At 42.4% G+C, this 20,972-nt stretch overlaps 1 protein-coding gene across 1 annotated transcript; it reads right to left on the bottom strand.

Moving 5' to 3' along the window:
• Positions 1-16,286: 16,286 nt before the first annotated feature.
• Positions 16,287-20,347, bottom strand: LOC121794624 (4-coumarate--CoA ligase 2-like). The gene is made up of 6 exons (XM_042192875.1): positions 19,174-20,347; positions 17,267-17,465; positions 17,025-17,170; positions 16,868-16,935; positions 16,685-16,787; positions 16,287-16,596 (listed from the first exon to the last, which is right to left on the bottom strand). The coding sequence occupies exons 1-6, from the start codon at positions 20,239-20,241 to the stop codon at positions 16,471-16,473; spliced, it is 1,710 nt and encodes a 569-aa protein (XP_042048809.1). The 5' UTR covers positions 20,242-20,347; the 3' UTR covers positions 16,287-16,470.
• Positions 20,348-20,972: the final 625 nt, after the last annotated feature.

Below are 20,972 nucleotides of genomic sequence, written 5' to 3'. Positions count from 1 at the left end.
TATATTAGTTTTATAATAAAATGTGAGTGGTATGTGATGCCTATTTACCATTTATGGTAAAAGTGAAATAGAACTTTTATTGTGGGACGAACTGAAATGACAAAACATTACTCTTATTATAGGATGAAGGGAGTAATGCTATTTATTTTTTACATAAATTTAACATTGATTGTTAAAATTATAAATTTTGACAATTTCTCAAAAGTTCTACTCTTCCACTTCCACTTTGAGATGATATATACTAATGGATTGGGCCAGGATCATTATGGACAGTCTCACACAAAGCGAAGCCCAATTTTCATTGGGCTCATGCCCATCTTAGAGCACTCAATTCATTTTCATATTGTTGTTGTACGATAAATGTGAGAAATTATTTTTGGATTTGATTTTTATTTATTTTTATAATCATTCAATTCATTTTCTCATAAGTGATATTGAATAATGTAAATTATTAAGTATAAGTGCGATTCGCATATAAAACAATCTTATGATACTCCAGATAATATGCTTTGCCTATATTTGTGATATGTTTCAAGCCATATTTGTACGTACTATCTAGTAGAACAAATTAACACTACTCGCCTTATTTAGTTGAGCTCAATTTAACAGAATTAATCAATTTAATAGAATCTTTGTGAGACCCTAGTCCTATTTTTTAGAATTCTTTTAAGAGACCATTTCCTATTATCTTTAAGATAGTGTATTATATTGAGTAATTAGAATCCTGCATAAGATGTTATACTGCCTTACCCCTAAATATGAGTATATAAACAAATTAAAATACTAATACCTAAAATTTCAGGCACAGATTAATTTAGGATCCGACAATAATGTTATAGATATTCAGCAGTTGCAATATTAATACCGGATCTTATTAAAATATTAATACCACTCGTAGCGGCGGATGGAACTAGTCCCCTATTGAATTCATAAAAACTAAACAAAATAAAAATTATAATCTCTCCTTTTCATAATAGATGCCACATTTTCCTTTTTAATTTTCTCATAAAAAAATGTCACACCTACTTAACACATAAAATAATATCTTCTAGAATCATGTGCTATAATATTATGGGTTTGAGGATATATATGCACAAACATTTTTGTTTTTTTTTTTTAAATTTTTACATGCATAATTAGCTATATTTACATTTAGGGACATGTAGTTATTCTTCTCATTGAGTCGTCGAGGCCGAAAGATTCTTACGGTATTTACGGGCACAATATCACACTGATGAATCCGCGAATTATTGATGATGATGAATGCTCGTAAAAATAAATTACGACACGGAAATTTTACGTGGTTCGATTTACTGAGGTAAATCTACGTCCACGGGGAGAAATGGGGGCAGGTTTGTATTGCTTGATCTGCGAATTACAGCTTACAACACAGACTTGCTATATGATTTTTTCTCTAGAGAGATTCTAACCCCTCATATCAGATCTAAGTTCTATTTATATATGGAACTAAGATCGTGGCTTGCATCTCCACCCTAAGTCGTGGATGTCGTGTAGGTCATGGCCTAAGATCGTGGATGTAGCGTAGGTCATGGCCTACGATCGTGGCCTGAGTTGACACCACGTGGTAGTGGGTGTGTTGGACATCCTGTATGGGTCCACTAACTCCTTGTTCGGTCGAATACTGAGACCGAACTGCTTTGGTTGCCGATCTTTGAGTAGAGCTTGATGCCGACCTGAGAGCAGAGCTTGATTGGTTGGCTTTTACCGAGCTGTAGGCTGAGGCCGAACTCTTTGGTAATGCCGAACTCATACTCCTGCTTTGGTTGCCGATCTGAGAGTAGAGCTTGATAGGTTGGCTTTCTTCACCTTCAAAAAGTAAGAAAAATGTCTTCTTCTTCTTCTTCGGAGTCGGGTAGCGTTAGGAGAGGCGGTAAGGGGTCTTCTGGCCGGAAAGAGTCCGGGGAGAAGACCGTAGAGTATTTCCATAGTATTTTGAGTAAGGATACTGTGATGTCCCTACCCGAAAAATACTTTTTTCCTGGGGGGAAGGCGGTGGTACCTGACGGTGATCATAGGGCTGACTCCCCGCCGGAGGGTTACGCCACCGTGTACGAGGCCTGCTTAGAATGCGGGCTTCGTTTCCCCCTCCCTTCTGCCTTTATAGATTTACTAGATTTTTTTCAGCTTCCTTTAGGCCAGGTGACTCCGAACTCTTGGAGGCACTTGTCGGCCTTTGCTGCCGAACTCCGTAGGTTAGGAAGGGATTTGTCTTTGAAGGCGATCCTTAAATTCTTTCAATTTAAGAGGAAGGGGTCTTGGTTTTACTTGATCCCTGTACAGCCCTTTAGGGCCTTTTGTAAAACGAAGTGGCCGAAGTGGCAAAACCGCTTCTTCTACTATGATAGGACCGCGGCTCCTAGTTTTCCCTGGAGAGGGCCGAAGTCCGTTATCCGTCATCCTCGGCCTGAACCGTTGGACGAGCTCGATGGCGAGCTCAACAAGATTCCCATAGTTAGGAAACAATACACGGAGTCTGAGCTCGTCAAGGGCGACGTCGTGTTCGACATCTCGTCTTCGGACGAAGAGGACGAGGGTGAGGATTTCTCTTTATCTTTATGCTCTACTGCTTTAACGAAGAAAACTAACCTGGCTTTCTTGCTTTTTGGCAGTGTACATGTTGAATAAGGCTATCCGAAAGTCCTCCGAGCTTGTGGAGCCGGAGAGGCAGAGAGCCCCTCGCTCGGCGTCTGAAGCCGAGAAGAATCCGAAGAGGCAAAAAACCTCTTCTTCGGATCCGAAAGAGCCGGAGCAGTGTTCGGCTAAAGGGAAGGGGAAATTTCATGAGTCCCCAAGAGTGCCGGGGAAAGACCTGGTCATCTCCGAGGTGGTTGCAGACATCCCGGAACACGTCCCTGAGGCTTTTCAATGGCCGACGAATTTTGTGGAGGTAAGCTTTCTGACTTGGCCTCTTTTCCACATTTTTTGATGGCCATTCTGTTGAGTTTTTTCCTTGTTCATCTTCAGAGAGCCAAGCTCGTCTCCGTGGAGCTCTCCAAAGCATCCCACGACTACGAGGAGATGCAGAAGGAGTTGCATCTTGCTCGTAGTCTGGCCGAACAGGCTGAGGCCAAATTTGAGAGGGCCCGAGCTGCTAGGATCTCGGCTCAGGATGAAGCCCGGTCAGCCAAAAACCAGCTCATCATCCTGCAAGAGCAGACGAAGCACCGGGAGGCTCAGAAGGAGGCTGCCGCCGTGGCTGCCCAGGGGGAGGCTCTCCGTGTTTACACGGAGAAACTCTTTTTGAGCAGCCAGTTCTCGGCCTTTGTCGGTAGTCTGGTAAGGCTAATTACCGATAAGGGCGAGCAGGGGGCCGACGTCGTGCTACCTCTGTACAGCCGAGAGATAGCAGCTCGGCTTCAGAATCTGCCGCTCCTTGAGGAGCTCGCTTCATCCTCGGTCCTGCTTTCTGCAGACCGAGTCCGGAGTTGTCGAGCTGATCGGGACGAGAACCTGGAGGCTATCTTTGCCTCCGTGGGACCCGTTTCACCCGCTTCGACTTACAACGGAGAGGGTGAGGCCGAGCCGCTGGAGCCGGAGGCCGAAGTCGAGCGGGCCGGGCATCCGGAGAAGGAAGCCGATCAGGAGGCGGAGGCGAGGCCGGCAGGATGCGAGGCCGAGGCTGAGGTAGCTCAGGAGAAAGAAGCTGAACCAGAGCGAGGAGCCGGAGACGAAGCTGGCGGAGTATGATTTCGTCTCCCTTCTCTTACTCTGGTTTCTTCCTTGTAAAATGGCCTTGAAGCCCTCCTAGTGTAAAAAATTTTCCTTGTGAATGAAAAATTCTCTACACTTGTCTTCGTATAGCTTTTCGTACTCGCCTTTACTCCTGTTGTATTTTACTATCTGCTCGGTACAGCTGCCGAACTAATATAGCTGCTTTGTACCCAAGGAAATGGAGATACTTCACTGGAAACGGCTGTACTCTTCGGCTTTAGACGAAGCTGAGAAAAGAGCTATAGCCGATCAGACGAAGAATGACGAGCTTCTGGCTCGTTTAGTGAAGCTGGAGGCCGATAATAAGGACTTAGAGTCCGATAAGAAGGATCTGGAGGCCGAGCTGAATACGACCATTGCTGAGAGGACTGCGTACGAGGATTACATCCGTGTGCGCGGGGGAGTGACCATATCAGATGTTCAGAGTCGAGTTGACGAACTGTGGGAGGAATATCATGTACTCCGGAGGAACAATGCGCTGGAGAGCTCGGCTTGCCAACAAGTTGTGAAATCATTGCGGCGCTGGGCTTCTCGGTACAACATTGTTCTTTCTCGGCGCCCCTCCATAGAAAGATTCCTTCGGCATATCGTGCCAACAGATGCTCGCACTCCAGATCAAACCTCTGGTTCCCTTGTTCAAAATCCTACTCCCAGTCAACAACGAACTCCGGAACAGCCGGAAACGTCAAGACGAGAACGGGCTCAGGAGCAACCGGAATCGTCAAGACAGGGACGGACTGAAATTCGCCGAGGAGTTGTGACTATGAGCGAGCAAGATCAGCAGATGCTTATTGCAGAGACTCTTCATCGCCGAGGTGTTAGGACTTCTCGGGCTCGGGGAAGAGGCGTTGGGTCGAGGATAGCATCTCGTCGACCTGCTTATTCTTCATCTGCTCGGAACAACCGAACTCGGCTTCCAGAGGATTTTGCAGATAGGTGGCTTAACTTCAGCAACCCTGGACGGTAGAATAGTCCTTTGTAATAGCGTAACGCCATTTTGTAGGGTAGCGGAGTTGTATGCCGAACAAGATTTGAAAAATGAAATTTTGTTTTCGCTTCTAACACTGTATTTACAGCTTAGCGAAAAAATTTCATCGTACTTGTCCTCGGTCTTATGAAGTAAACTTCTTTGACCGGACTTGGTCCTTGGTCTTATGAAGTAAACTTCTTTGACCGGACTCGTCTTTGGTCTGATGAAATAAACATCTTTGACCGGACTCGTCTTTGGTCTGATGAAATAAACATCTTTGACCGGACTCGTCTTTGGTCTGATGAAATAAACATCTTTGACCGGACTCGTCTTTGGTCTGATGAAATAAACATCTTTGACCGGACTCGTCTTTGGTCTGATGAAATAAACATCTTTGACCGGACTCGTCTTTGGTCTGATGAAATAAACATCTTTGACCGGACTTGGTTTGTGTTCTAATTTGGCGATTTTTGTCGCCGGGATCGAACTTTCCCTTGTCCTAATTCGGCGAGTTTTATCGCGTGGATCGGACTTTCCCAGTTAACCGAAGTGGTCTTATGCAGTAAACCTCTTTGACTAGACATGGTCGTCCCCGGTCTTATGAGGTAAACTTCTTTGACCGAACTTGGTCGTCCTAATTCGGCGAGGTTTATCGCGTGGATCGGACTTTCCCTTATTGCAGTTCGTTTCAGACGAAGTGCTTATTTCTTAAGCCGAATTGTGGTCTTGTATCTTCCTGAGAAGCTTGGACTCACAATCGTTGGCTTATTGCAGTTCGTTTCAGACGAAGTGCTTGTTAAGCTGAATTGCGGTCTTGTATCCTCCTTGGAAGCTTGGACTCACAATCGTTGGCTTATTGCAGTTCGTTTCAGACGGACTGCTTGTTAAGCTGAATTGTGGTCTTATATCCTCCTTAGAAGCTTGGACTCACAATAGTCTTTAATAATCGATCTAAAAAGGGGATCAGTCTTTAAAGAACGATATACCTTGGTACCATTTGTAAGAGACGACAAGCACATAGAGACAAAACACATAGAGAAAAAATGAAAAAGATGAAAGAAAAAAAACTTTAAACTTTTTTTAAAAAACGACAAGTAAAAGGTGCAAGTAAGAAACAAACAAATAAAAACATATACCCCTATGACCGAACTAGACACGAGACGGACTGACCGGACTGTCTCTTACAAGTGGAACTTCTTGAGGTTGGAGATGTGCCATGTTCGGGGTACTTGTTCTCCTGACATGTGAGTCAATTTATAAGACCCTTTGCCGAGGACTTCTGACACCCGATATGGACCCTCCCATGTGGGTTCGAGTTTGCCCAGCTTTTCTGCTCGGCTTACTTCGTTGTTTCTCAAGACGAGATCTCCCACTTGAAATTGAAGCTTTTTCACCCTTTGGTTATAATACCGGGCTACTTGCTCCTTATACTTGGCTGCTTTTATGCACGCCAATTCTCTTCTTTCTTCGGCGAGATCTAGTTCTGCTCTCAGTCCGTCGTCATTCATTTCTGAGGAGAAATTTAGAGTTCGGGGACTGGGTACGCCGATCTCCACCGGAATTACGGCTTCAGTGCCGTACACCAGACTATACGGAGTTTCACCGTTGGAGGTTTTGGGTGTAGTTCGGTAGGACCATAGGACTTGAGGGAGATTTTCTACCCATTGTCCTTTGGCTTGTTCTAACCGAGCTTTTAACCCTTTCACCAGAATCCGGTTCGTTACTTCCGTTTGTCCGTTTGCTTGGGGATGGGAGACCGAAGTGAACCGCTGTTGAATGTTCAGCTCTTGGCACCAATTCTTGAACGTCTTGTCGGTGAACTGAGTCCCATTATCCGAGATGAGGATGTGGGGTATGCCAAATCGGCACACTATGTTCTTCCAGACGAAGTCCAATGCCTTTGAGCTCGTTATCGTAGCTAATGGTTCAGCCTCCACCCACTTCGTGAAGTAGTCCACGGCAACGATAAGGAATTTCATTTGCCGAGGAGCTTGAGGAAGTGGTCCCACTATGTCTATGCCCCATTGCATGAAAGGCCAAGGACTTTGCATAGTGTATAGATCGGTCTGCGGCATCCTTGGGACATTTGCATGAATTTGGCACTTCGTACACTTCTTGACGAGCTGCACTGCCTCTTGTACCATGGTTGGCCAATAATATCCCCATCTCAGAACTTTTGTAGCTAAAGCTCTGGCTCCGATGTGGCTACCGCACGATCCTTCATGAACTTCTCTGAGGATGTAGTCCGTCTCTTCTGGTCCTACGCACCGCAACAACGGCTGGAGGTAAGACTTTCTAAAGAGGACTCCTTCATGAAGTTCGTACCGAAGTGCTCGGCACGTGATCTTCCGAGCTTCTCTCTTATCCTCGGGCAATTGTCCTTGATCCAGATACCGCAAGATCGGCGTCATCCAGTTCGGCGAGCTGGATACTGAATGTACCTCGGCTTCATCAATGCTTCGATGCATTAATTCTTCCACCTTTGAGCTCGGATCTGAGGCCAACTTACTTAAGGTATCTGCTCGGCTATTTTCCGCTCTGGGAATGCGGATTATCCGAAAATAGGAGAAACTTCGGCTGATGTTTTGCGCTTTGTCCAAATACTTCTTCATTCTCTCGTCACGAGCTTCACTTGTACCCAACATGTGATTTACTATGACTTGTGAATCACAATGGACTTTGAGAGATTTGACGAGCAGACTTTGCGCTAACTGGAGTCCGGCCAGGAGGGCTTCGTACTCGGCTTCATTATTAGTAGTGGGGAATAGGAACCGAAGTGAGTAGGTTACCTCGTGTCCGTCGGGAGCGACAAGTAGAATACCAGCTCCACTTCCCATCTTGTTTGAAGCTCCATCTACAAATCCGCTCCAGCAGTCCGGCGGCTCTACTTCGGATTCCAAGGGCTGTGCTAGTTCGGCATTGGCAGAATTCTTCTGTTCGGCAATAACAGGAATTGCTTGATCGAACTTTGCTTCTGCAAGAAAATCTGCCAAGGCTTGTCCCTTGATGGCTTTCCGAGGTAGATATTCAATTGTGTGCTCTCCCAACTCTATAGCCCACTTGGCGATTCTGCCTGATGCTTCTGGTTTGGTCAACACTTGCCGAAGTGGCAGATCAGTTAAGACGCATACCTTGTGAGCATAGAAGTATGGCCGCAGTCTCCTTGCTGCATTTACTAATGCTAGAGCAATCTTTTCCAGAGGTTGATACCTGGTTTCTGGACCTCTTAATGCTCGGCTTGTAAAATAGATGGGAAGCTGCTTTAGGCCTTCTTCTCGTACAAGCACCGCGCTGATGGTTTGATCCGATGCCGCTAAGTATAAGAATATTACTTCGGCTTCGGTTGGAGCAGAGAGAATAGGAAGCTCGGCTAGATAACTTTTGAGCTCGTCAAAGGCCTTTTTCTGCTCGGCTCCCCACTCGAACTTTGGTGCCTTTTTCAACACCTTGAAGAACGGCAGTTGCTTTTCGGCTGCTTGGGAAAGGAATCGATTCAGTGCGGCTAGACATCCGGTTAGCCTTTGCACGTCATGTATGGACTTCGGCATTGCCATGTTCTGAACGACTTGAACTTTTGAGGGGTTTGCCTTGAGTCCTTCCTTTGAAACCCAACAACCCAGAAACTTTCCCGAATCTACCAAAAAGGTACACTTTTGGGGATTAAGTTTGAGGTTGGCTTTCTTGAGCACGTTGAGAGCGGACTTGAGGTTGTGCTCGTACTCCGAAGTGCTTTTGCTTTTGACGACTATATCGTCAACATACACTTCGACCTCCTTTCCAATCAGGTGCCGAAAAAGCTTGTCTACCATCCTTTGATAAGTGGCTCCGGCATTCTTTAAACCGAATGGCATCTTTTTATAAGCGAAAATGCCGAAATCAGTAATGAAGGCCGTTTTTGAAGCGTCAATCTCATCCATTAAAACTTGATGGTATCCCTTGTATAGATCAAGAAAACAAAAAATTTCAAAGCCTATCAAAGCTTCTACTTTTTTATCTATGTTCGGAAGGGGATAGCAATCTTTGGGACAGTGCTTATTTAGATCGGTGAAATCTATGCACATCCGCCATCCTCCTTCCTTTTTCTTGATCATGACAGGATTGGCTACCCACGAAGGATACTTCACTTCGAATAACACATCCGCCTTCAATAATTGACGGACTTCGTCATGGATGACTTGACTTCGTTCTGCCGCAAAGAGTCTTTGCTTCTGTTTTATCGGCCGGACCGAAGGATCAATATTTAAACGATGAGTGATTACCTCGGGGGGCACTCCGGTCATGTCCAACGGAGACCATGCAAAGACGTCTTTGTACTCCTTGAGGAGCTGGATGGTTTTTTCCCGAAGTAGAGGCGTTCCCGCGAAACCGATCTTGACCGTTCTGGATGGATCATCTTCGTATAACTGAACGGTCATTGAGTTCGGCTCTGGTGTGACTTCGGTAATTTCGCTTGCCTCTGACTCCGGCTGCTGTGATTGCTATGCTTGATGATGCCGATCTGATTGCTCGGCACTTTTAAGCGCAATCTGCAGACACTCTTTTGCTCTCTTTTGATCACCTCGGATGACCGCTATCCCCCCTTTAGTGGGGAGCTTGATGGTGAGATGATAAGTGGAGCAAACGGCCCGAACTGCGTTGAGCCAGTCTCTTCCCAGGATGATGTTGTACGGAGACCGAGCTTTTACCACAAAGAACTCAATCATCGTACTGGAGCTAGTAGGCGCTTTCCCCACCGTGATCGGAAGGCTGATAATACCTTCAGGGCGGGTGTCCTCCTGGGCGAAGCTCTTCAGGGGAAGCGGAGCCGGACTGAGCCGAGCTGGGTCCACTTCTAGTTTGTCGAAGCACTCTTTAAAAAGAATGCTAACCGACGCTCCTGTATCCACAAACACCCTGTGGATTAGTTTGTTTGCCACTCCGGCTTGGATGACAATGGCGTCTTGGTGAGGAGAGATGGCCGGGACGGGATCAGCATCCGAGAACGTAATCACTTCGTCCTGCTTCAGCCTTTTATGCGTTGGCTCCTCTCGATTGGAGCCTCTGCGCTCTGACTTCAGGGACGACTTGGTCTTCCCGGCAGGGAGAGCGTCGATAGTCTGGATTACTCCATCATATTGCGGCTCGTCATCGTCTTCGGGATCCGGCTGCCTTTTCGGATCCTGAGGAGCGCAGTTCGCACCTCTCTGCTTTTTATTCTTCTTTGACTGCTTGCTTTGGTATTTTTTCAATGTCCCTGCCTTCACAAGAACATCGATACCTGCAGCCAAGTTTCTGCACTCCTCGGTATCGTGACCGTGGTCTTGATGGTAGGAGCAGTAGTTATCCCGGGGTCGGCGCGCGGCTGATTTCGTCATCCGCTTTGGCTTTTCGAACAGGTCAGAGTGCAGTTCGAAAATTTCCGCTCTCGGCTTGTTCAGCGGTACGAACTGAGCGGGCGGCTTCTCGGGATTGAGACGGGGTCCCAATCTGTCTTGTACCGGAGCCTTTTGAATTCTTTCAAATGGAGTCCGGCGAGGATGCCCCTGATCGCTATGATCGGGCTTCCTTCTGTCTCCTCGGGACGATGAGCTGTCTAACGACCGTTTGCGACGGTCTGCCTCATCGGCCCGGGAGTACTGGTCCGCAATGTCCCACATTTCCTGAGCTGTCTGCGGACCGCACTCAACGAGCTTCCTGTAGAGAGCTCCGGGCAGGATTCCATTTTGGAATGCCGAGATGACAAGCAGATCGTTGAGATCGTCTACTTGCAGGCATTCCTTGTGGAATCTTGTCATAAAGTCGCTGATTTTTTTGTCGCGACCTTGACGAATGGAAAGCAGCTGAGCCGAAGTGATTCGGACTTCCGCTTTCTGAAAGAACCTCCTATGGAATGCATCCATTAGATCTCGGTAAGATCTAATGCTGCCTTGGGGGAGGCTATCGAACCACCTTCTTGCGTTCCCGATGAGCAGCTCGGGAAACAGCTTGCACATGTGGACCTCGTTGAGACCCTGGTTCGCCATGTTATATTGATAGCGTCCCAAGAAATCATGAGGATCCACGAGTCCGTCATAGGTTATCGACGGAGTTCGGTAGTTCTGTGGTAGGGGAGTTCGGGTAATATCGTCCGAGAACGGAGTCCTCAATGCTCCGTACACGGCGAACCCGACATTTCTTCGGTATGGAGGAGATGGAGTTCTCCTGTGATTCCGGTACCGAGGATTCTTTCTCCTGGAAGACATGACACTACTGCGGTAGTGACTGTCTCGTATGGAGGGAGAGGGAGAATCCGCCGTTTTCGTCTCCGGCTGCTTTTGGCTTTTTTGCAGGAAGGTTAAGAATTCCTCCTGCTTTTCAGCCAAAAACAGCTTGACAGCCTCGTTCAAATCGGGCTGCTGGGAAGACTCAGTGGGACGATTTTTGGAGCGGCTTGTTCCTCCGCCATGAGAACTGGTGGTGGATTTATCCCTAGGCTGTTTTCCAGACCTATGGGATGGATTGGCTTCCTCCTGGTTCTCACGGGCAGGAATACGGGTACTCTGCGATCTGGTATGCATTTTTTGGGTGGAAAAAATGGTCAAAAATTCGCTTTATCACAAATTTGGTTCTCTGCTTCCCACAGACGGCGCCAGTGATGAATCCGCGAATTATTGATGATGATGAATGCTCGTAAAAATAAATTACGACACGGAAATTTTACGTGGTTCGATTTACTGAGGTAAATCTACGTCCACGGGGAGAAATGGGGGCAGGTTTGTATTGCTTGATCTGCGAATTACAGCTTACAACACAGACTTGCTATATGATTTTTTCTCTAGAGAGATTCTAACCCCTCATATCAGATCTAAGTTCTATTTATATATGGAACTAAGATCGTGGCTTGCATCTCCACCCTAAGTCGTGGATGTCGTGTAGGTCATGGCCTAAGATCGTGGATGTAGCGTAGGTCATGGCCTACGATCGTGGCCTGAGTTGACACCACGTGGTAGTGGGTGTGTTGGACATCCTGTATGGGTCCACTAACTCCTTGTTCGGTCGAATACTGAGACCGAACTGCTTTGGTTGCCGATCTTTGAGTAGAGCTTGATGCCGACCTGAGAGCAGAGCTTGATTGGTTGGCTTTTACCGAGCTGTAGGCTGAGGCCGAACTCTTTGGTAATGCCGAACTCATACTCCTGCTTTGGTTGCCGATCTGAGAGTAGAGCTTGATAGGTTGGCTTTTACCGAGCTGTAGGCTGAGGCCGAACTCTTTGGTAATGCCGAACTCATACTCTTCCTTGGGCTTTGGGCTGATGGGCCGTCATTGCTGTTGGGCTTGTTTAGTACGCACCCCATCACACACTTATTTAACACATAAAATAATATCTTCTAGAATCATGTGATATAATATTATGGGTTTGAGGATATATATGCACAAACATTTTTTTTTTAATTTTTACATGCATAATTAGCTATATTTACATTTAGGGACATGTTGATATTCTTCTCATTGAGTCGTCGAGGCAGAAAGATTCTTATGGTATTTACGGGCACACGTCACACACCTATGTCTTTGTTCCGAAAGATTCTTATGGTATTTACGGGCACACGTCACACACCTATGTCTTTGTTACTTAAATTAACATTATAAAACAAACATATTTTATTGTTTTAAAAAAATCATGTAAAGTTCATATGTTAGTTCGTCTATCATATCTTATTAACATTATAAAACAAACATATTTCATATGTTAAATTCATAGAGTAACAACTAAATTGGCACCGATTAAAATTTATATAAATATAATCAACATTCAAAACATATAATGGAATAAAAATTTAGTTATAAAAAAGACCAGTAAAACATAATTGAACGAAATAAATTGATAAAAAAAACCTAGGAAAATCCACGATGATGAATCTTGAAAAGTTCTAAAAACTAAAGAATGAAAGGTATTATTCCTTTGTGAAGCCCTCTAAAATGTAAGTTAGAAGTCAAAGTAGAACACTTTCTACTAAAACAAAAAAAATTAGAGAGGCTGCCATTGACGCTTAGAAGGAAATGACACAAGTTAGTGAGGACTAAAGACAATAGGAATAACCAGTTGAGCCAAATTCTTTTTAATTTGATGAACCTGCCTCACTGTTAAGGTACCCCTAGTTACACCTTTGAGCCTTAACTATGATCACCCCTTCTTTGGAAACCCTAAACCGTCATGTCATGTGAACAAGGGGATGGGCTAGGGCAACTCACCGTTTGGGGATAGGAAATATGTTGTGAAACATGGGAGTATAAAAACATAAAGTTAGAAAGAAAAAGGGCAGAAAGCATTGTAACCTGATCCAGAAAAAAAAAAAGAAAAATGAGAGAAAAATGAAAAAAAGAGAGAAGAAAATTAAAAAAATGGACAGGAAGAATGTATAACCTGGCCCACAAAAAAAAAGAGAAAATAGAAAAAGAGAGGACAGGAAATGATGTAACCTGACCCTATGAAAGAGTTAGAAAAATAAAGCCAAAATGGCCAGGGGTAGTTCCAAAGTTTTAGATTGTACATAGGGTGGTTGTTTTAGTTTTGTCCCTAAGTTCACATGTCGTTCACACTTCTATGTACATTATGAACTTAGAACCCATAGGACCCTCACCTTTATACACTACAACCCTTACCCCATTACAACCTAAATAAAGACCTTAAGGAGTTAGCTTATGTCAATAGAACTCTAGCATCAATGGCGTGACAAAATGAATGAGAGAATGGTCCTAACAATTCTGGTAAGGATTGAGTAGCCGAGTGAATCCATTAGTTGGGAAGATAGAAGCTATCTTGACAAACGGACAAGCATGATCAGGTAGAAGAGGGGAGGGAAAGGAATCTGAGACTGTAGACGATTGGATTGACCTTAAGCTTGTGGAGACGATTGCCAAACAACATAAACCAGTTCTTTCTTTTCTGTCTTTTCTCTTTACTTGTTAATGTGTTTAGTTTACTTAAGTGTTTTTCCTTTCTAGGTCTTTTACATATGTGTTTTTGTTTACTGTTTCTGAACAAGAACCATGCTTTGAAACTTGCCTATTTTCTTTTTCTTTTCTTTCATACTTGAGGACAAGTATGGGTTAAGCGTGAGCAGTTTGATGAGGCCCGTTTCATGCATGTGTTCTGTAGTAAAACTATATCAAATTCTGTAACTAATAACCAATTTTGAGCCAAGTGTGTGTGAAAACCACCATATTTAGAAGAAGGAACAAATCAAGTGGGCGGATGAACGGATCAAGGAAAGAGGTCAAAAACTGCGGCATTGAGCTGATCAAGTCAGGAATTAAATGGAGCCAGCAGGAGTTCCGCATGGAAGATAGAGCTAAAGACCCCACCACAAAATGTGAAGGGCAGGAATGACATTTCAGAGAGGATGGTACCCTAGGGATCAGAGCCCTACGCCTCTCTATATAAAGGAAGCCCAACATAAGAAGAAGTGAGTCTCAGCCGTAGGTAGATGGGGGGTCTCAAACACGCTTAGTTAGAACATCTTTAGGAATTCAGCTCTCTTCTAGGGATGAAATCGGAGCTAATTTCACTTCATTTTCTTGATTCATGTTGCACACACACACTTGGTCCTAGTTTAGTTTAGCTTGGTTGGCGTTTGGTGGTAGTTTTCTGCGCTTTAATCTTTCGGTTCTGTTATTCCACTCCAAGAAGGGGTGATGAAATAATTTACTGTTTTCGTAGTTTGTTTCCAGTTTACTTTTGATGTTATTGGCCTTTGGTGTTTTGTTCGATCTAGTAAATTTGAAGCTATGTTTTCATTTCCAGCTTATGTGTTCTGTTTCATGCATGATGTTTCTAATTTGCTTTCGGTTTCCTTTTTATCTTGCATGTCTTAGCTCAAAAATGTCTTGTTTTGTTTTGATTTGGTCAGATATGATGTTTTATGTTTGAAAGTTCTTAGGATGTTTCGATCTAGTAGTTTATGTTTCTTCTCTGCATGAGAATGGGTTAGTTTTGTGTTTACGTAGTCGTAGCTTAGATCTTAGGAGTAGATTTAATTTTATGTGTTGTTATGATGTTTCATCTTCCGTAGATTTTTAGATCTGTTCTTTGTTCTGTTTTCCATGTCGATATGGTGAAGAAGATGAAGTTGTTAAAAAGTTTTTACTTTATCGTACACTTTGTAGGGAACTGACAGTCCCCCGTTTATGCTATTTGTCAATTTATGGAAAGTTTAGTTAAGTTGATCAAGTAGATTACTCAAGCTGTCATGAGTTGATCAGTTTAGTTAGTTTAGTTTCTCAAGTCAAGTAGTTTAACTTAACCGACCCCCTAGAAAGCGTGGCAGCAGCCATCCCCAAGTCGTGTCAAGCAAACATATGTTAAACGCCTCGTCTATGTGGGATCGATCCTTACTTCCCTATATTAGTTAATAGTATTGTGGGTTAAGGTTTTGAAAACATACTTTTAGCTTTTCCACTCATCTCACTCAAGTTGAATCTAAGTCGAGTTGATCAGCCTGAGTTTCCACTGGATCCACTCACCAGCATTTTGCAGGTAGCAGGAGTGTATATGATAACTGGATCAGTTTGACAATCCAACTTGAGCAAGCCACAACGATAAACTAAGAAGATGAATAGAGAACAATTGAAAGAAATTCGAGTTTTCATAGGGATAAAAATATTACTTGTAATGGACTAACAATGCATTAAAATATTTTAAAGTGTAATTCAAGGGGTGTGGTTGACTGGTATGAGACTCGTCTATTCTTAACTAAATGATTAGGAGATCAATCCCTGCCTTTCGGTCTGGAGAAATTTTAAATTATTAGACCAACTGTCCCAACCTACAAAAATTAGCACGAGAAATAGTCACTAGATTCGCCGATGGATACTCTTGGTTATAAAAAAATAAAAACTAAAATTCTTAAAGTGAATAATTCAATCCAATTAATAACATATATAAATGGGCATTAATGAATCCGTTATAAATTACTCAATCCGATGACTAAATTGGTCTTTAAGAGTTTAAATTTAATTATCTTTAAAAGAATTTAGTCATAATTTAAATTTATTTATTGTAACTTTCAATGCAACATCTGTGTTGCGGGGACAAGATTCCAACGACTGATCAAATATTCTGAGCCTTTTGTCAACAACCATAAAGTTCCTATTCTTTTTTGTTCATGAATAATTGAAAAAGTAATGTATTTTACGTGCTAAAAGATGCTATTGAATATATGGTTGAAAACGCAAAACAATGGCCGTGAACTATCGATGTGGCTCGCCGAATATCGATAGAAAATCACAATTGACTTTATAAAAGTATTCAATGGATGAATAAATAGTGACACTTAACTATTACGAACAATTGATGTCTCCAAAAAAGAAATTAATTATATTTAGGCTACGTAACCTGAAATGTTTTCAGTAATAAAATGTATTTACGATAGTAGATATTCATGGTATTTCAGTAATTAAATATATTTACAATAAATAAAATCTGGAGTAATTCAAAGTATCATTTTTCCTTAAGAATTAGTAAAGCTCGTGTTGTTTTAATTCTACAAGACCATGCATAAAAGAGAAGTACTGTTGCACGAGGTTTTGCAGTGTCAAATAATAAAATATCATCACATAACTTAGTTATTCCAAAGATTCAATGGCTCGAATAAATAGTGAGATAATTATTACAAACAATTACATGACAAAAACTGTTTGCTTACACAAATAAATTATATAAACATGAAAAAAGGTACTAATAAATAGAAGCAACTTAGTAAATGACAAATCAAAATTAAATATATCCGGATGTTGAATATATATAGAATTAAGCGGTGGAGTTTCCTGCCGCCGCAAGTTTAGCTCTCAGATCTTTCCTCAATATTTTACCAGATGTAGACTTGGGAATTGAGTGAACAAAGTAGACTTTGTGTAGTCTCTTATAAAAGACCACCTGCTCAGTTTATAAAAAAATCACAATTTATTGATATATACATTTATTTTATATCACTATAAAAAAACAAAGTTTTAATTTAAATTACCTGTTTGGAGATGAATTCTTTAACAACTTCTTCAGTAAGTTCGGAACCATTTGATGGAACTACGAAGGCAACAGGAACTTCACCTGCAGCTTCATCTTTTTGCCTATTGCATAAATATAACAAAATAGTTAGACAAATTTAATATGTGGACAGTAAATAAAAAAATATTTATTGATGACTTACGGCACAACAGCAGCATCAGAAATTTGGGGATGGGAAATGAGAAGGGCCTCCAGCTCAGCTGGTGGTACCTGCTCATCATAAACAATACATTAGTTATATCTACACTTTAATCACATATATACATAATAAATACTAGTACGAAGTATAAGTAAATTACCTGAAAGCCTTTGAATTTGATGAGTTCCTTGACCCTGTCTACAATGAAAACATCGTCATCGTCGTCCACATACCCGATATCTCCGGTGTGGAGCCAGCCGTCCACGTCTATGGTTCTAGCAGTCGCCTCCGCATCATTCAAGTACCCTATTTTCACATATTTATGAATCAACTAATTGTTGCATGAAATAAATTACACATATTAGTATAGTTGCAAATTACTACTAAATGAGAAGTAAGTACCTTTCATGATCTGGGGTCCACGGATGCAAATTTCGCCCGGTTGGTTGCGGGGGAGGGAGCAGCCAGTGTCCGGGTCGACGACTTTGAGCTCGGCGTTGCGAACCACATTGCCGCATGAGCCAGACTTGGTTGGTAGTGGCAACTTGGCGAAGGACGGCGACATAGATAAGACCGGCCCTGCCTCAGTCATTCCGTAACCCTAATTTATCATAAACCCACCTACTTATTTTCTTTAATTAAAGAAATAGATTAAGTAACATAAAAGAGATATACTATGTATATGAAGTAACCAAAAAGAGGTAATGAATATTAAAATTTGTTTTTTTTTGCTATTTTCGAATTGACACTGTATAAAATATATTTATTTTAAAAGATTACGTATACTAATGTTATAAGTACTCCACATTTAGGTAGAATAGTTGATCTGCAATCTTAAATTAGTTCTAGTACTTTGGCGCAATCTTAAATTAGTCCTAGTACTTTGGCGCAATCTTAAATTAGTCCTAGTACTTTGGCGGGCCCACAAATTACTCCTCTACTTTATTGCCAACATACATAGTACTTAATAACCAATCAAAATAAGGAATTAGTTAAGCAAATCAAAATGCAATTTTTGGGATGTATACGAAATAAATGCACGGTTAGAGAGAGATATTGCACCTAATTTTCAACATGGTTAGCTGGCGCTACCATTCAACATTTATTGAACAATTAGAATGACTTACTTAATTTGATTTCATTTGATTTAGAGTGATGCTAAATGGCCATAATGTGACCGGCCATAAAAAGTTAATTTAGTCCATTTACATGAATAAAAAAATTAGAATTACCGATATAAACTTATATGTGTGTGAATGGACTTGTGAGTTGATACTTATCTTTGAATTCCATTACGTAAAACACATTAATATCACGAATTACTGTATACGTTGAACAACAATCAAGAAATGACAGTAGTAATAAGTTGAGCAAAAACTACGAAAGAGCAACACTAACATGTTGAGCAACATATAATGAAGATGATATAAAAGTAAAATCAAGTAGTATTAAACCAAAAATTTGAAAAAAAATCAATTTTTTTGTTATTTAATTAATTTATGACTGGCCATAATGTGGCCGATAGCTTTATTCTTTGATTTAACCCTTTTATAGTGATACTCCCGTCGAAACTCAAATCAGTCTATTTAGTCCAATAATTTCTATAAATTGTTTAATTAATTATAGAATGGTTGCCAATCTCTGGAGTTGCTACCACGTAACATGCATGTTAAAAATTTGTACGCAAAATTATGTACTTAGCCATGAATATAATATCATAATTTCTATCCTTTTTTATTCTATCCTTTTTTATTCTAGGTGGTGGTCAGATAGACCACAAGGAATTCATGATATTAGACAAAAATAAAAAATTTATGGGCTAACTAATAATTATAAATTTCCTAGCATGTTTGTCCATGTTAGTATATTTTTTTGTAAGTAATATTTAGTTATATTATAATTCAAAACCGACAAAGTATAATAGATCCAAGTGGTGCCAATAGGTTAGTTATATATACAACACATCAATGAGGAGTAAATAAAGAGTAATGACAAATTAATCCCACCTAACTTCAATTCCTCCACCTACCCAACTAATTTCCTACACTAAATTTAGTTAGTAGTACTAATTCTTATAATCTCCAATACAAATATAGGAGTAATTAAATTGAATTTAGCGTATTAAATGATCATTTAAAGGACATGAAAAATGGAGTTAGGTAAATCAGTTAATTTTCACTTAGTAGTACTAATTCTTATAATCTCCAATACAAATATAGGAGTAATTAAATTGAATTTAGCGTATTAAATGATCATTTAAAGGACATGAAAAATGGAGTTAGGTAAATCAGTTAATTTTCACTTTCCACCTGTCCAAAAACCGCTTGCGGCACACGGCTGAGCAGAGCCGCTTCCAATTCCTTCCCCAGCGGCGCCGCCCCAGACAAAACCATCCTTATCGAGCTCAGGTCGAAATTATCCACCAGCGGATTCTTGGCCAGCGCCAGCACAAGCGGCGGCACCACCGCCGCCACGGACACGCGGTGGCGCTGAATGAGCTCCAGCAGCGAGCCGATCTCGAATTTATGCATCAGCAAAACCCCCGCGCCGGCCCTCAGCGAGCAGAGCAGCACCGAATTCAGCGAGTAGATGTGGAAGAGCGGGAGCACGCACAGAACGACGTCGTCCGGCTTCAAATACAAATTGGGATTCTCCCCGTCCACCTGCTGTGCGATGCTCGTGATCAAGCTCTTGTGCGTGAGAATCACGCCCTTCGGCAGCCCCGTGGTCCCGGACGAGAACGGCAGCGCCACGGCGTCGTTCGGAACGATCTCCACCTCCGGCAAGGCGGCCTCGTCCGCCTCGGAAAGCGCCGAGAAAGGCAGGCACCCCTCCGGCGGCGCGTCGATCGTCACCACGGAGAAATCCTCTCCGAAGACGATGGATTCGTCGCCGGTGTCGCGGAGCTTGTCGACGTACATGGCCTGAGTCACGATCATCTTCGACTTGGACGCTTTGAACTGCTTGAAGATCTCATTGGAGGTGCAGAAGGGGTTGGCGGTGGTGGTGACGGCGCCGATCATCGACGCGCCCATGAATGTGAAGACGAACTCGGCGCAGTTCTGGAGGAGCGCCATCACGACGTCGCCTTTTTTGATCCCGTGGCTGGAGAGGCCGGCGGCGACTTTGCGGCAGATGAGGTGCGTCTCGGCGAAGGTGTAGGTTTTACCCGAGCCGGTGCCGACGAGGAGGCAGGGGCGGTCGGGGTAATCGGAGCAGTTCTGGAAGCAATAGGTGTGGAGAGGAATGTCGTTGGAGATTGGAATGGTGGGGAGTTTGGAGACGAAGATGTGAGTTTCCTCCGTCGATGGAGTCTGCGGCAGCGCGTGAGATGAGAGCTCTGGATTCTGAGCTTCCGCGGCCGCCACCGACAACATTGTGGATCGGTTCTCTTTTTGAATTCTTCTTCTTCTTCTTCAATTGAGAGGGAGAGGGAGAGAGAGAAAGAAAAAAGAGAGTTGGCAGTTTGAGTGTGAGAAGAGAAGAAATAAAGTATAAATACGAGAAGAAAGGGTGTGTTGATTTTGGGTAGGTAGGTGAGATTTACGAGAGGAAGAAACGGTAGCTGCAACCGCTGACGCTGCGCAAACCATTACCAATCGATCCACCTACTCTTCTTGCTTGGGTTGGGCTAGTCAATTCTTTATTATCTTCTTTTTTTAATTATTATGTTTTATATTTTTATTAGTGTAATGGAAGAACGTGCCGCGGAATTATTTCTACTACTGAATAGATCAATTATGAACACGTTTCACTGCTAATAAAGATGCTTTTTGTACTACTCCATTCAAATGGATTTTAAAAAGTACTATGTTTTTAATTATCAACAAATTAAAATGTTTTTTCTATAATTGAAAAGGTAGTAGTAAAGTCATTCATTGTTGGAGTGTCCCATTAATTAAGATATGTACTAAAATGTTTGAATTCGGAACTTCTGGAATTTACCCTAAAAATATGTGTGACAACTGGGTCGGGCAACTTCATAAGATGTTGTTCAGTTATTACCTATATATACGTACCATCTCCAATTTAACCATAGCATTAACCACAATTTGTTGCTTATGAAAAGAGAATCACTTATATGGAGTAGTTGATGAATTGTGTCATG

This window comes from Salvia splendens, chromosome 3 (assembly GCF_004379255.2).
Source record: "Salvia splendens isolate huo1 chromosome 3, SspV2, whole genome shotgun sequence".
Classification (NCBI taxonomy): domain Eukaryota; kingdom Viridiplantae; phylum Streptophyta; class Magnoliopsida; order Lamiales; family Lamiaceae; genus Salvia; species Salvia splendens.
Note: the sequence above shows the minus strand (reverse complement) of the source record. Positions and strands in the feature narration are given on the sequence as shown.

Coding starts and splice junctions, on each gene's coding strand:
- LOC121794624 (XM_042192875.1), bottom strand. CDS start 20,241: ATGTTGTCGGTGGCGGCCGCGGAAGCTCAGAATCCAGAGCTCTCATCT. Junction 17,171..17,266: donor TGGACCCCAGATCATGAAAG/GTACTTACTTCT, acceptor ATGTGAAAATAG/GGTACTTGAATGATGCGGAG. Junction 16,788..16,867: donor TCTGATGCTGCTGTTGTGCC/GTAAGTCATCAA, acceptor TTTATGCAATAG/GCAAAAAGATGAAGCTGCAG.